The sequence below is a fragment of the Scyliorhinus torazame genome, chromosome 15 (genome assembly GCF_047496885.1).
Source record: "Scyliorhinus torazame isolate Kashiwa2021f chromosome 15, sScyTor2.1, whole genome shotgun sequence".
In the NCBI taxonomy this organism is placed as follows: Eukaryota; Metazoa; Chordata; class Chondrichthyes; order Carcharhiniformes; family Scyliorhinidae; genus Scyliorhinus; species Scyliorhinus torazame.
Window position 1 is genome coordinate 163398814 of NC_092721.1, and position 14887 is coordinate 163413700.

A 14887-nucleotide genomic window follows, 5' to 3' on the forward strand; every position below is an offset into this window, starting at 1 on the left:
TGAGAAAGAATTAAAGCGGCTGGCATACAAGAGTGAGAGAGAGGAAAAAGAGAAAGAGAGAGAGAGGAAAAAGAGAAAGAGAGAGAGGAAAAAGAAAGCGAAAGAGAGAGGAAAAAGAAAAGGAGAGAGAAGAAAGGAGAAAAGAAAGAATAGCCCTAGCAGAACAAAAAGAAAAAGAAAGGGAGACACAGATCAGGGAAAAAGATAAAGAGAGGGTGTTTGAACTTCAGAAAATGGCCATGAAACATGACAATCAGTTAAAATTGGCAGACGTAAAGGGAAACGTACAGTTGGATGATAGTGATGAGGATAGTGAGAAAGAGCGTCATAGTCGAAGGCTTGGTGGGAATCTATTTAAATATGTCCAAGCATTGCCAAGGTTTGATGAGAAGGAACTGGAAGTCTTTTTCATTTCATTTGAGAAGGTAGCTAAGCAAATGAAATGGCCACAGGACATGTGGGTGTTACTGATTCAAACAAAGCTGGTAGGTAGAGCTGGTGACGTGTTTGCATCACTACCGGAGGAGGTATCTGGAACGTATGAGGAGGTGAAGAAATCCATCTTAAGTGCATATGAGCTAGTGCCTGAAGCTTACAGACAAAGGTTTAGAAATTTGAAGAAAGAATTTGGTCAAACATACATGGAGTTTGAAAGGCACAAACAGAGTAATTTTGATAGGTGGATAAGGGCTTTGAAAATAGACCAAACATATGAAGCTCTCAGAGAAATTATACTTTTGGAAGAGTTTAAAAATTCAATTCCTGATGTAGTGAGAACTCGTGTGGAAGAACAGAGGGTTAAAACTGCAAGATTAGCAGCGGAAATGGCAGATGATTATGAATCAGTTCAACAATCAAAGATTGGTTTCTGACATCAGTTTCAGCCGGTGAGGGATAGAAACTGGGGACATGAGAAATACTCAAGTGGTAAAGATAAAGGTGATCTGATGGGAGACAATAAAGAGAGTGTACCTCAGATTAAAAAAGAAATCCAGGAGGGTGGAAAAGAAATGAAATGTTTCAAATGTTTTCACTGTAATAAACTAGGCCATGTAAAGTCACAGTGTTGGTGGTTGAAGAAAAGCACTGGGAAGGCTGATGTGGTAAAACAGGATAAGACAGTGGGGTTTGTTAGAGTGGTAAAGGATATCCCAAGGGAAGCGAAGGAGGTGCCCACGATTGTACAGCCTGTTCAAGAAGTAATTGTTAAGAAGGTGCCAGATGTCTTTAAAGAATTTACTTGTGTGGGTAAAGTTTACTCATGTGTATCAGGAGGAGCAGGTAAAGAAGTCACAATTTTAAGAGATACAGGAGCTAGTCAATCTTTCATGGGAAGAGATGAGGAATTATGTAGTTTGGGAAGAATGTTGCCAGAAAAGGTGGTGATATGTGGAATTCAGGGTGAGAGGAGTAGCGTTCCATTATATAAGGTAAGATTGGAAAGTCCAGTGAAGAGTGGTGAAGTGGTAGTAGGAGTAATAGATAAACTATCTTGTCCAGGAATACAGTTTATGTTGGATAATTATACAGCTGGATCGCAGGTGGGAGTGATGCCTACTGGGGTTCATAAGCCAGTGGAAAATCAGTCAACTGAAGTGTTGAAGGACGAATATCCTGGGATTTTTCCGGATTTTGTAGTAACAAGGTTGCAAAGACACAGGTTAAGACAAGAAGAGAAAATCAAGGTGTGAAGATGAAGTTGAAGTGCAATAATCAGAAACGATTTTTGATCAGATGGTTGAAAAAGAACAAGAACAAGTGGAGGATGAGGTGGATATTTTTAGTTCAGGACAATTGGCGGAGTTACAACAGAAAGATGTAGAAATAAAATGGATATATCAGAAAGCATATATGGAAGAGGAATCTGAGAGTATTCCAGAGTGTTATTACCGTCAAAATTATGTGTTGATGAGAAAATGGAGACCTGTACATATGCAGGCGGACAAAAGTAGAAGTTCATCAAGTAGTATTGCTGGTAGGGTATAGAAAGGAGGTGTTGCAAGTTGCACATGAGGTACCAGTGGGAGGTCATTTGGGAATAAGGACAACTCAAGCTAAAATCCAGAAACATTTTTATTGGCCTGGACTACATAAAGATGTAGTTAAATTTTGTCAAATCATGTCACATATGTGATAGGGAAACCTCGAGCAGTGATAAAACCAGCACCCTTAATACCCATTGCAGCATTTGAGGAACCTTTTACAAGGGTCCTATTAGATTGTGTAGGACCGCTTCCTAAAACAAAAAGTGGGAATCAATATCTTTTGACTGTAATGGATGTGTCTACTAGGTTTCCAGAGGCCATACCAGTACGTAATATTACAGCTAAAAGGATTGTGGAGGAGTTACTTAAGTTCTTTACTAGATATGGACTACCCACAGAAATTCAATCGGATCAAGGAACAAATTTAACTTCAAAGTTATTCAAAGAAATTATGGATAGCTTAGGAATAAAACAATTTAAATCAACTGCGTACCATGCAGAATCGCAGGGAGCGGTAGAAAGGTGGCATCGGACATTAAAGACAATGTTGAGGGCGTTTTGTCAAGATTATCCAGAGGATTGGGATAAAGGAATCCCATCCGTATTGTTTGCAATTACGGATGCACCTAATGAGTCTACCAAATTTAGTCCTTTTGAACTAATTTTTGGTCATGAGGTAAGAGGACAACTTAAATTGATTAAGGAAAAATTGGTGGGTGAGAAATCAGAAATTACACTATTGGATTACTTGTCAAATTTTAGGGAACGATTAAATAGAGCAGGTGAATTGGCTAGACAACATTTGAAAGTTGCACAAAATGTGATGAAACGGGTAGCGGACAAGAAATCCAAAGTTCGTAGTTTTGCAGTGGGGATAAAGTGTTAGTGTTGTTACCAGTGGTAAGTGAACCTTTAAAAGCTAGGTTGTGTGGACCGTATCAGATTGAAAGGAAATTAAGTGAGGTGAATTATGTGGTTAAAAACACCAGATAGAAGGAAGACTCACCGAGTGTGTCATGTGAATATGCTTAAAAGGTACTTTGAAAGGGAAGGAGAGAAAAAGGAGGTTTTAATGATTCTAACTCAAAGTGGCAAACCAAATCCAGATGACTGTGAATTTGACAGACCTCAAATTAAATTGGAAAATGAGGATGTTCTTAAAAATTGGGTTAAATTGTTGCTACCTTCCAGAGGAAAAGCAAACTGACCTGAAAGAGTTATTGATATCACATGGGCAAGTTTGTAGAGATAAATTGGGAAGTACTAAAATGGCTAAACATGATGTAGATGTGGGAAATGCTGTTCCTATCAAACAACATCCATATAGACTTAACCCTTTAAAATTGGCACAGGTTAACAGATAGATTGAGAGTATGCTGAAGAATGGCATAATTGAAGTGGGTTGCAGCCAATGGAGCTCACCCATAGTGATGGTACATAAACCAGATGGTACCCAACGGTTGTGTGTGGACTATAGAAAGGTTAATGCAGTTACAAGAACAGACTCTTATTCTATCCCACGTTTGGAGGATTGCATTGAGAAAGTGGGACAATCAGGTTTTATTTCCAAACTGGATTTACTTAAAGGTTACTGGCAGGTACCTTTATCCGAAAGGGCGAAGGAGATTTCAGCTTTTGTGACTCCAGATGGTAGATACCAATTCAAAGTTATGCCATTAGGCATGAAAAACGCCCCAGCCACATTTCAACGGTTAACTAACAACGTTGTTTCAGGATTACCCAATTGTGCGATATACATCGATCATCTGGTCATTTTCAGCCAGACATGGAAAGAACATTTAAAACATCTGATGGAGTTATTCGATCGACTTCAGGAGGCGGGTTTGGTGATAAACCTAGCCGAAAGTGAATTTAGAAAAGCCCAAGTCACTTTCCTTGGCCATACAATCGGACAGGGTCGAATGGTCACACGGGATGTGAAACCAACAGTTAGTGAGGAGTTTCCGATACCTTCGACATGACGGGAAATGATGCGATTTCTTGGCATGAGTGGATTTGATTGAACATTGGTGAACATTTTTTGTAGCGTGGTTGCTCCACTAATGGACTTTCTGAAGAAACGTCGAAAATTTCAGTGGACAGCGGACATTCAACAGGCATTTGATGGCCTGAAAGCAGTGCTAGCCAATGCTCCTGTGTTGGAGAATTACAAGGGACTCTGTGATCAGATTGAACTAAAGTATCTGACTTTAAAGAGAAATGCCGAATCATAGAGCAATGGACAGATCGTGCAGAGACCTTCTTGGTCAAAGAGACTGTCAATCAAGAAGGATTTCAGTTGGAGGAAGAAAAACGAAAATAAAATGGACTATATTATTATAGCTGTTTTTTGTAACAAAAAAGTATATTTACTGTGTGCATTTCTTAAAGGATAGTGAAAAGGTGAAAAATGAAACCATCTTCAACTTGATGGTTTATTTTTGTTTCTTGGGGGGAGGTGTCATGTGAGAGTACCTTTAAGGAATGGGTATTTGTAAATCAGTGTGTATAAATATCTGTAGTGAGAGGACATTTAAGAAATGGGCATTTATTACTGCAGTGATGTAAGAGAGCAGGTGGAGCTGGGCTGTCTGTCAGCTTTTTACTTTCATTTTAGGCTGTTTGCTGCAGGGTGTGTTTTAGTTTTGTTTTCAGAGCGGATAGCTGCAGTCACAGCCAGAAGGTGTATTAGAGTCTCTCTCTGTAATCTAAAGACTGTAAATCGATCCTGTTGATTTAAAATTAATAACAGTAGTGACTTTAACCTGATGTGCTTCTGGTAAAAGGTGTTTTAAGTCTTATGGATGTTAAAAGGAAAGCTTAAAGGATTACTTAATGTTGTATACTTTGGGGGTTGTATTTGAATTAATGGTTGCTAAGGTGTTCACTGTATGTTTTAAAAAGGTTAACTTGCGTTCATAGAATAAACATTATTTTGCTTTAAAATATACTTTTCCATTTCTGCTCTACCACACCTGTAGAGTGGGCCGTGTGCTCCCCATACCACAATCTAATAAAAGTTCTGGGTCAGGTGGACTCCATGATACTGACAAACTTCCATATTGAAAACTATTATTAAAGATCAAACATTTAGGAATTGAAGCTAAAGCTAGGGAATAGGTAATAAATTGAGAGATAGACAAGAGTTAGAAAAAATGTCAGGACCGAGTGGCAGGACTTAATGGCAAATTCCAAAGTTTGCTGTGTCCACTTTATTACTTGGAATCAAAAATCTAAACCAAGTTGGGTCAAACATTGCAGAAAATATTAAACTAGAATAGGCAATGAAACTGCAGGAGACAACTCAAATCTGCAGACACTGTTAGACATGTGTCTGGGAAGAACAATGGCAAATTAAATTTAATCAGTACTGTATATGGAAAAGAAAATAATGATGAATGGTACACAATAGACAAGAATGAAGTTAAAAGTGGTCTTAGTAGACTGGAAACTCAACATGTCCCCAACTGATGTAATGTGCAGTAATCCCGTAACAGCCTCCCCGAATAGGCGCCGGAATGTGGCGACTAGGGGCTTTTCACAGTAACTTCATTTGAAGCCTACTTGTGACAATAAGCGATTTTCATTTTTCATTTTCAACATGACCAGTAGAATACTGAATTAACAAGTTGTGGTGAATTATATATTCTGTCATTTATATTCTGTCAACCTTCACAATACTTTTTTCCCCCTCAAAGAGTTCCTCAGTAAAGCCCCAGGATCTTCAGACAGACAGATCAAAACAGTGGATTACATGTTTTCTGTTGATTATTCAACAATTAATTACAGTCCAGTTTTTAATTTAAAAAAAGACAGCGCAACAAAAACATCTTCAATTTACATTTCCCTGGGGAAGGGAAGACGGAGACCCCAACTAACCCCAAAATGGCTCACGTTTCTTGATCACTTATGTTGTGTGGGCAAATTGTTGACACAGCCACTTTCCGGTCACTGCAGGATCTAGGGAGGGTAACCTCCCTCTTTTGACATCGATGATCCCTCCATCAATAAGCTGTCCTTACTAAATCCCATTTACCGCAGCACAGCACCAATAGTCGCCAACGGCAACCGCATCCCCAAATATTCTAGCACAAGAGTCGGGGTTAAAGGTGGCGTAAGGTTCCTTGGCATATTTAGGTTTGAATAAATTATTCTCTGTCGCACAAACTACTTTACAGCTAAAAAATGAATGAAATGAAAATCGCTTATTGTCACAAGTCGGCTTCAAATGAAGTTACTGTGAAACGCCTCTCGTCGCCACATTCCGGCGCCTGTTCGGGGAGGCTGGTACAGGAATCGAACCGTGCTGCTGGCCTGCCTTGGTCTGCTTTAAAAGCCAGCTATTTAGCCCTGTGCTAAACCAGCCCCATTCCAAATTAAAAGGAAATATCAATTTCCAGAAATAAATCAGGTAAACCGTGAAGACCCCTTTCAATTCTGACCACTCAAGTGCATCCATCATCATTAGAAAATTGAAAGCTAATTATTCAAAATGGCGACATTTTAAATCATTAAATAAATGTGCGAGGTGTATGCCACATCAATAATAACGTTGCACTTTCCGAATATAATGCCACCAGCAATTCACCATCTAATTCACTTGTGACAATTCCAATGTTTTTTCTTCAATTTGGCGATTTGAGCTTAAGACAACAGCAAATGAAAATTGTGGCCAGACACATCTTTCAAATCGACTAAAAAAAGAAAGCAGGCTGACTCCACCCAGATATCCTCTTTGTGTCAATGCAGATATTCTGTGTATCTCTATCTTCCCCTGTATTACCTTTATTTAACAAATCAAAAGTGCACGTGTATATGTATGTGTGTCAGTGTATCAGATATGTGTTTGCTATCGCTGAGAGCAATTTTAAAAAATCACAGGGCCAGCTCATTATATCTGTTGCATCTTAATTGAGTTATATCATCGCTGTTTTTAAAAAAGGAGCACGGTTAAAATGACCCAGGTGCGGATTTCTGGTTTATTTTAGGTTTTCCCCTCACTCAAGTCAAAATGTCATTACTGTTATAATCATAACCCGGCATCAGCGAGGGGTTTAATATTCTCTACGGATAAATATCAGCCAACCCAACCCTCTACTTATTCTGACAGTTCACCCCTCCCCTGGATTTGCTGCGGTGAACTCGAAATAAGAAGCAGCTCTTGGTACCACGATTCAGCAATGATTCATTTCCTTCATTACTACAAAACGAGAGATTGTGTGGGTGCTGAGGAAATCCGCTGACTTCTCCAGTTCACTGACTAAAGTTATTTGTTTTTTTCTTCGAGGGGAGACCCTACAAGCAATGGACGTGCCTGTGAGAAGGGGAATTGGAATTGTAAACCATTACATGCTTGGACTCAAAGTTGGTATTTTTTATCTTCTCCCCGTGAATAGTTTATAGGGAAAAGCCATTAAATTTGAACAGATTCAAGAGAAAAAGTGGAACGAATCTTATTTGCTTGACGATTTTCAATCGAGACGTTTTGCTTTTTTCAATTCACATCAGTTTTAAGGAGTCACAAAGTGTAAGTTTGGGTTTTATGTTGATCGACAGTGGAAGGCTTGTGTTGTTGGAGAGAGAAGGATTAGGGGAGGGGGGTTTAGGGGCGAGAGGGGGGTTTAGGGGCGAGAGGGGGGTTTAGGGGCGAGAGGGGGGTTTAGGGGCGAGAGGGGGGTTTAGGGGCGAGAGGGGGGTTTAGGGGCGAGAGGGGGGTTTAGGGGCGAGAGGGGGGTTTAGGGGCGAGAGGGGGGTTTAGGGGCGAGAGGGGGGTTTAGGGGCGAGAGGGGGGTTTAGGGGCGAGAGGGGGGTTTAGGGGCGAGAGGGGGGTTTAGGGGCGAGAGGGGGGTTTAGGGGCGAGAGGGGGGTTTAGGGGCGAGAGGGGGGTTTAGGGGCGAGAGGGGGGTTTAGGGGCGAGAGGGGGGTTTAGGGGCGAGAGGGGGGTTTAGGGGCGAGAGGGGGGTTTAGGGGCGAGAGGGGGGTTTAGGGGCGAGAGGGGGGTTTAGGGGCGAGAGGGGGGTTTAGGGGCGAGAGGGGGGTTTAGGGGCGAGAGGGGGGTTTAGGGGCGAGAGGGGGGTTTAGGGGCGAGAGGGGGGTTTAGGGGCGAGAGGGGGGTTAGGGGCGAGAGGGGGGGTTAGGGGCGAGAGGGGGGGTTAGGGGCGAGAGGGGGGGTTAGGGGCGAGAGGGGGGGTTAGGGGCGAGAGGGGGGGTTAGGGGCGAGAGGGGGGGTTAGGGGCGAGAGGGGGGGTTAGGGGCGAGAGGGGGGGTTAGGGGCGAGAGGGGGGGTTAGGGGCGAGAGGGGGGGTTAGGGGCGAGAGGGGGGGTTAGGGGCGAGAGGGGGGGTTAGGGGCGAGAGGGGGGGTTAGGGGCGAGAGGGGGGGTTAGGGGCGAGAGGGGGGGTTAGGGGCGAGAGGGGGGGTTAGGGGCGAGAGGGGGGGTTAGGGGCGAGAGGGGGGGTTAGGGGCGAGAGGGGGGGTTAGGGGCGAGAGGGGGGGTTAGGGGCGAGAGGGGGGGTTAGGGGCCAGAGGGGGGGTTAGGGGCCAGAGGGGGGGTTAGGGGCGAGAGGGGGGGTTAGGGGCGAGAGGGGGGGTTAGGGGCCAGAGGGGGGGTTAGGGGCCAGAGGGGGGGTTAGGGGCCAGAGGGGGGGTTAGGGGCCAGAGGGGGGGTTAGGGGCCAGAGGGGGGGTTAGGGGCCAGAGGGGGGGTTAGGGGCCAGAGGGGGGGTTAGGGGCCAGAGGGGGGGTTAGGGGCCAGAGGGGGGGTTAGGGGCCAGAGGGGGGGTTAGGGGCCAGAGGGGGGGTTAGGGGCCAGAGGGGGGGTTAGGGGCCAGAGGGGGGGTTAGGGGCCAGAGGGGGGGTTAGGGGCCAGAGGGGGGGTTAGGGGCCAGAGGGGGGGTTAGGGGCCAGAGGGGGGGTTAGGGGCCAGAGGGGGGGTTAGGGGCCAGAGGGGGGGTTAGGGGCCAGAGGGGGGGTTAGGGGCCAGAGGGGGGGTTAGGGGCCAGAGGGGGGGTTAGGGGCCAGAGGGGGGGTTAGGGGCCAGAGGGGGGGTTAGGGGCCAGAGGGGGGGTTAGGGGCCAGAGGGGGGGTTAGGGGCCAGAGGGGGGGTTAGGGGCCAGAGGGGGGGTTAGGGGCCAGAGGGGGGGTTAGGGGAGAGAGAGAGAGGGGGTTAGGGGAGAGAGAGAGAGGGGGTTAGGGGAGAGAGAGAGGGGGTTAGGGGAGAGAGAGAGAGGGGGTTAGGGGAGAGAGAGAGAGGGGGTTAGGGGAGAGAGAGAGGGGGTTAGGGGAGAGAGAGAGAGGGGGTTAGGGGAGAGAGACAGGGGGTTAGGAGAGAGAGAGGGGGGGTTAGGGGAGAGAGAGGGGGGTCAGGGGAGAGGGGGTAGAGGTGGGTGAGTGGGGGGATGAGGTGGGAGAAAGGGGTGGGAGTGAGGTTAGGGATGGGAGAGAGAGGGGTTATGGGTTGAGGGGTTATTGGTTGAGGGGTTATTGAGGTACAGGGATAGGGTGGAAGAGAGGGGTGTTAGGGGAGAGAGAGGGGGGTTCGGGGAGAGAGAGGGGGGTTCGGGGAGAGAGAGGTAGGTTCGGGGAGAGAGAGGTGGGTTCGGGGAGAGAGAGGTGGGTTCGGGGAGAGAGAGGTGGGTTCGGGGAGAGAGAGGTGGGTTCGGGGAGAGAGAGGTGGGTTCGGGGAGAGAGAGGTGGGTTCGGGGAGAGAGAGGTGGGTTCGGGGAGAGAGAGGTGGGTTCGGGGAGAGAGAGGTGGGTTCAGGGAGAGAGAGGTGGGTTCGGCGAGAGAGAGGTGGGTTCGGGGAGAGAGAGGTGGGTTCGGGGAGAGAGAGGTGGGTTCGGGGAGAGAGAGGTGGGTTCGGGGAGAGAGAGGTGGGTTCGGGGAGAGAGAGGTGGGTTCGGGGAGAGAGAGGTGGGTTCGGGGAGAGAGAGGTGGGTTCGGGGAGAGAGAGGTGGGTTCGGGGAGAGAGAGGTGGGTTCGGGGAGAGAGAGGTGGGTTCGGGGAGAGAGAGGTGGGTTCGGGGAGAGAGAGGTGGGTTCGGGGAGAGAGAGGTGGGTTCGGGGAGAGAGAGGTGGGTTCGGGGAGAGAGAGGTGGGTTCGGGGAGAGAGAGGTGGGTTCGGGGAGAGAGAGGTGGGTTCGGGGAGAGAGAGGTGGGTTCGGGGAGAGAGAGGTGGGTTCGGGGAGAGAGAGGTGGGTTCGGGGAGAGAGAGGTGGGTTCGGGGAGAGAGAGGTGGGTTCGGGGAGAGAGAGGTGGGTTCGGGGAGAGAGAGGGGGGTTCGGGGAGAGAGAGGGGGGTTCGGGGAGAGAGAGGGGGGTTCGGGGAGAGAGAGGGGGGTTCGGGGAGAGAGAGGGGGGTTCGGGGAGAGAGAGGGGGGTTCGGGGAGAGAGAGGGGGGTTCGGGGAGAGAGAGGGGGGTTCGGGGGGAGAGAGAGGGGGGTTCGGGGAGAGAGAGGGGGGTTCGGGGAGAGAGAGGGGGGTCCGGGGAGAGAGAGGGGGGTCCGGGGAGAGAGAGGGGGGTCCGGGGAGAGAGGGGGGGTTCGGGGAGAGAGAGGGGGGTTAGAGGAGAGCGGGGGTAGAGGTGGAAGAGAGGGGGGGATGAGGTGGGAGAAAGTGGGGTTAGGGATGGGAGAGAGTGGGGTTAGGGATGAGAGAGAGTGGGGTTATGGGTTGAGGGATTATTGGTTGAGGGGTTATTGGGTTACGGGGATAGGGTGGAAGTGAGGGGTTACGTGGGTTGGTGCAAACTCGATGTGCCGAATGGCCTCCTTCTGCACTGTATGTTCTGTTCTATGTGGGAGAGAGATGGGGTTAGAGGTGTGAGAGAGAGAGGGGGTTTGGGATGGGGGTGAGAGGGGGGGGTTAGGGGTGGGAGAAGGGGTTAGGGGTGGGGGAAGGGGGTTAGGGGTGGGAGAAGGGGGACGAATATGTGGGAGAGAGGGGGTTAGGGGTGGGAGAGAGGGTTAGGGGTGGGAGAGAGGGGGTTCGGGGTGGGAGAGAGGGGGTTCGGGGTGGGAGAGAAGTGGGTTAGGGGTGGGAGTGAGATGGGGTTAGTGTGGGGGAGAGGGGGTTAGTGTGGGGGAGAGAGAGGGGGGTAAGTATGGGGGAGAGAGAGGGGGGTAAGTATGGGGGAGAGAGAGGGGGGTAAGTATGGGGGAGAGAGAGGGGGATAGTATGGGGGAGAAAGAGGGGGTTAGGGGTCAGAGAGAGAGGGGGGTTAGGTGTCAGAGAGGGGGGTTAGTGGTGGCGGAGAGGGAGAGAGGGGGTTGGGGAGAAGGGGGTTAGGGGTGGGGGAGAGGGGGGGTTAGGGGTGGGGGAGAGGGGGGGTTAGGGGTGGGGGAGAGGGGGGTTAGGGGTGGGGGAGAGGGGGGGTTAGGGGTGGGGGAGAGGGGGGGTTAGGGGTGGGGGAGAGGGGGGGTTAGGGGTGGGGGAGAGGGGGGTTAGGGATGGGGGGAGGGGGGTTAGGGGTGGGGGGAGGGGGGTTAGGGGTGGGGGGAGGGGGGTTAGGGGTGGGGGGGAGGGGGGGTTAGGGGTGGGGGAGAGGGGGGGTTAGGGGTGGGGGAGAGGGGGGGTTAGGGGTGGGGGAGAGGGGGGGTTAGGGGTGGGGGAGAGGGGGGGTTAGGGGTGGGGGAGAGGGGGGGTTAGGGGTGGGGGAGAGGGGGGGTTAGGGGTGGGGGAGAGGGGGGGTTAGGGGTGGGGGAGAGGGGGGGTTAGGGGTGGGGGAGAGGGGGGGTTAGGGGTGGGGGAGAGGGGGGTTAGGGGTGGGGGAGAGGGGGGTTAGGGGTGGGGGAGAGGGGGGTTAGGGGTGGGGGAGAGGGGGGTTAGGGGTGGGGGAGAGGGGGGTTAGGGGTGGGGGAGAGGGGGGTTAGGGGTGGGGGAGAGGGGGGTTAGGGGTGGGGGAGAGGGGGGTTAGGGGTGGGGGAGAGGGGGGTTAGGGGTGGGGGAGAGGGGGGTTAGGGGTGGGGGAGAGGGGGGTTAGGGGTGGGGGAGAGGTGGGTTAGGGGTGGGGGAGAGGGGGGTTAGGGGTGGGGGAGAGGGGAGTTAGGGGTGGGGGAGAGGTGGGTTAGGGGTGGGGGAGAGGGGGGTTAGGGGTGGGGGAGAGGGGGAGGGGGGTTAGGGGTGGGGGAGAGGGGGGTTAGAGGTGGGGGAGAGGGGGGGTTAGGGGTGGGGAGAGGGGGGTTAGGGATGGGGAGATGGGGGGGCTAGGGGTGGGGGGGAGATGGGGGGGGCTAGGGGTGGGGGGGAGATGGGGGGGCTAGGGGTGGGGGAGATGGGGGGGCTAGGGGTGGGGGAGAATGGGGGGGTTAGGTGTGGGGGAGATGGGGGGTTAGGGGTGTGGGAGATGGGGGGAGTTAGGGTGGGGGAGATGGGGGGGTAGGGGGGGTTAGGGTTGGGTGATGGGGGGTTAGGGGTTTGGGAGATGGGGGTTAGGGGTGGGGAAGATGGGGGTTAGGGGTGGGGGAGATGGGGGGTTAGGGGTGGGGGAGATGGGGGGTTAGGGGTGGGGGAGAGGGGGGTTAGGGGTGGGGGAGAGGGGGGTTAGGGGTGGGGGAGAGGGGGGGTTAGGGGTGGGGGAGAGGGGGGGTTCGGGTGGGGGGGGGTGGGGGAGAGGGGGGGATGGGGTGGGGGAGAGGGGGGGATGGGGTGGGGGAGAGGGGAGGTTAGGGGTGGGGGAGAGGGGAGGTTAGGGGTGGGGGAGAGGGGAGGTTAGGGGTGGGGGAGAGGGGTTTTAGGGGTGGGAGGGAGGGGGCTTTACCCTGAACTATCCCCTTGCACCTAAACGACTGCTTACAGATTCTGCTCTGCCACCCAGTGACGCTCCTGGTGGTGCTGACCTTCTGCTCAAATTGTCCATACTATTTTGGTTTGCTGGCCATACACACCTGCCACTAGCTCCTCGAGACTGGTGATTTTCTTGAAGCCATCGATGGTGTAGAGGACCCTGACTCCCTGGGGCAGGTTGACGTTATCCGAGAGAGTCCGGGTCAGGTCCGCCAGCAACGCCTCGAAGGAGCGGAAGCGGTCCTGGGACACAGCGTACACGATGCCCTTAAAGTAGCGGTCCCCGTTGCGGTAAAAACGCACTTTCTTGGCTTTTTTCTCCGAGCTGAGAGTCTGCAGGGTGCGGGTCCGGTAGAAGCTGCAGTGGGCGCTGTGTGTTGGGCTGGGCAAGCCATTGAGCCGGGACGCTCTGCCGTACCTCATCCCCTTGTCTCGTTCATCAAAATGTTCAAACTCTAAATCCCTATCCATGTCGAGTTGATCTAGAATTATCATGTTTTTAAAAAGAAGACAAATAACACCTCGCTTTAGAATTCGCCTCTAGTCTCCCAAACGGAGGTTAGCTTACAACAAAGGAAATCACTGTAATTTTTGTTAAACCCCACATGCCCCATCCCTGTCAGCATCAAATGTAAGCAAAATAGAAGGTGCATCTCCTAATCGTCAATTAGAAAAATATTTATTAAGCAATGCACCTTTGATAGCAAAATCTGGTCCTGTTACACCCAGTGTTCTCAGTGAATTAGATTACAGGCAACGTAATATAATACATACCAATGTTTGGAGGTGAATGTGGATACCCAGACGCTTTTATTTCCAGCAGGTTCTCTTCCTGATGTTTTACGTGGCCTGGATGAGAGAGACAGAGGGAGAGTTGCTGAGTGCCTTTGTTGTGTCTCCGGACCTGTGCGTCTGTCTATGTTATGTGTGTTAGAGACAGGGCTGCAGCTGCTGTGAACTGTGATTTGCATTGGCCCGTCCCTCATTTCAATTCATCCTTCACGCCAGTCACACGCGCGTTTTAATTCTCCCCAGAGAAACTGATAACGGATTGCAAATCCGCGCATCTTGCTTGGCCGGCACATCCCACCCCACGTCCGCTTCGTGGACAAACGAGTTAATTAAAGTTGTTTAATTTGTGCAAGATAACAGCTCTGGTCAGCATGCAATATGCCCTGTTTCATCTACAGCTCAGATAATGGAAAGGGGCAGAGCAGGAAGTCCACTGCAATATATGAGTGTTGTAATGCTAATCGTATTATTCCACATCTGTAAGTAGAGACCTGTTCACGTTCTTGTGATGCATACTGCCTATCGATGGATCTAAAGGGCCTCATATGCCCACATTATTATTGTGCTTGTGAGCTAGTGCATTTTGCAGGAGGGATCTGGAAAATCAATCCAGCAGTGGAAACACATTCAAACCTCATGTGAACTGTCGAGATCCTAATTTTTTTAATAATCTTGATTTAAAACAATCTCAGTCGAACGATTCTTCAAAACAGGTTACTGAAAATCCTGAAGATCCAAATATTTTTCACCAGGGCAACTATTTTTTAAAATTGGAAACAATTTGCAATGCATCCAGATCATATACCCTATATTGTTAAGTCATTAACATTGAACAATCGCACAAATAATTTAAATTTATTCCGATGTTCCATGTGATCCTGATTTTTTTAACATAATGTAAAACATTACTTTAGCAGACTATTTGAGAGAATTATGCACAGCTGTCTCCTGGGATAGTCGGGGGGGGGGGGGGGCTGCGTGATGATTTATTAAACATTTGGCAATGGGAAAGATCTAATAGCAGTTAACACCTACATTTTAAATAACAAAGAGTTATGTTGTATGATAAATAGTCTCTGCTTGGACCCCATGGCATGTTCAGAGTCTTTAATCCACTTGATTTATATTTGGCAAATTCGAGAGAAAGACAATGGCCAGAATGGAAGGCATCACCAAAATGAAAAATAATATTTTAAAAATGGGCAGATATGTAATTGGTGATTAGATGTTGCCAAACCTGAGTTTTAAAAATGTTACGGTTGTGGAAGGACAGAAAGCTTTATGACTTATGTTTTGTCATTTTAGCGAAGGAGTGGAGGGAATGAGGGGAGA

General features: G+C 49.8%; 1 protein-coding gene across 5 annotated transcripts in view; it reads right to left on the reverse strand.

Moving 5' to 3' along the window:
* Positions 1-13784, reverse strand: part of dclk1a (doublecortin-like kinase 1a) — a 514704-nt gene extending 500920 nt beyond the window's left edge. Inside the window, exons 1-2 of one of the 5 annotated variants that reach the window (XM_072477022.1) lie at positions 13538-13762; positions 12865-13245 (exon numbers count right to left, since the gene is read on the reverse strand). In XM_072477022.1, coding sequence (XP_072333123.1) covers positions 12865-13234 — 370 coding nt within the window. In that variant the 5' untranslated portion in view covers positions 13235-13245; positions 13538-13762. Of the gene's footprint in view, positions 1-12864; positions 13246-13537 lie in introns of all 5 variants that reach the window. The other 4 variants (XM_072477021.1, XM_072477023.1, XM_072477025.1 and 1 more) reach the window with 4 other exon arrangements.
* Positions 13785-14887: the final 1103 nt, after the last annotated feature.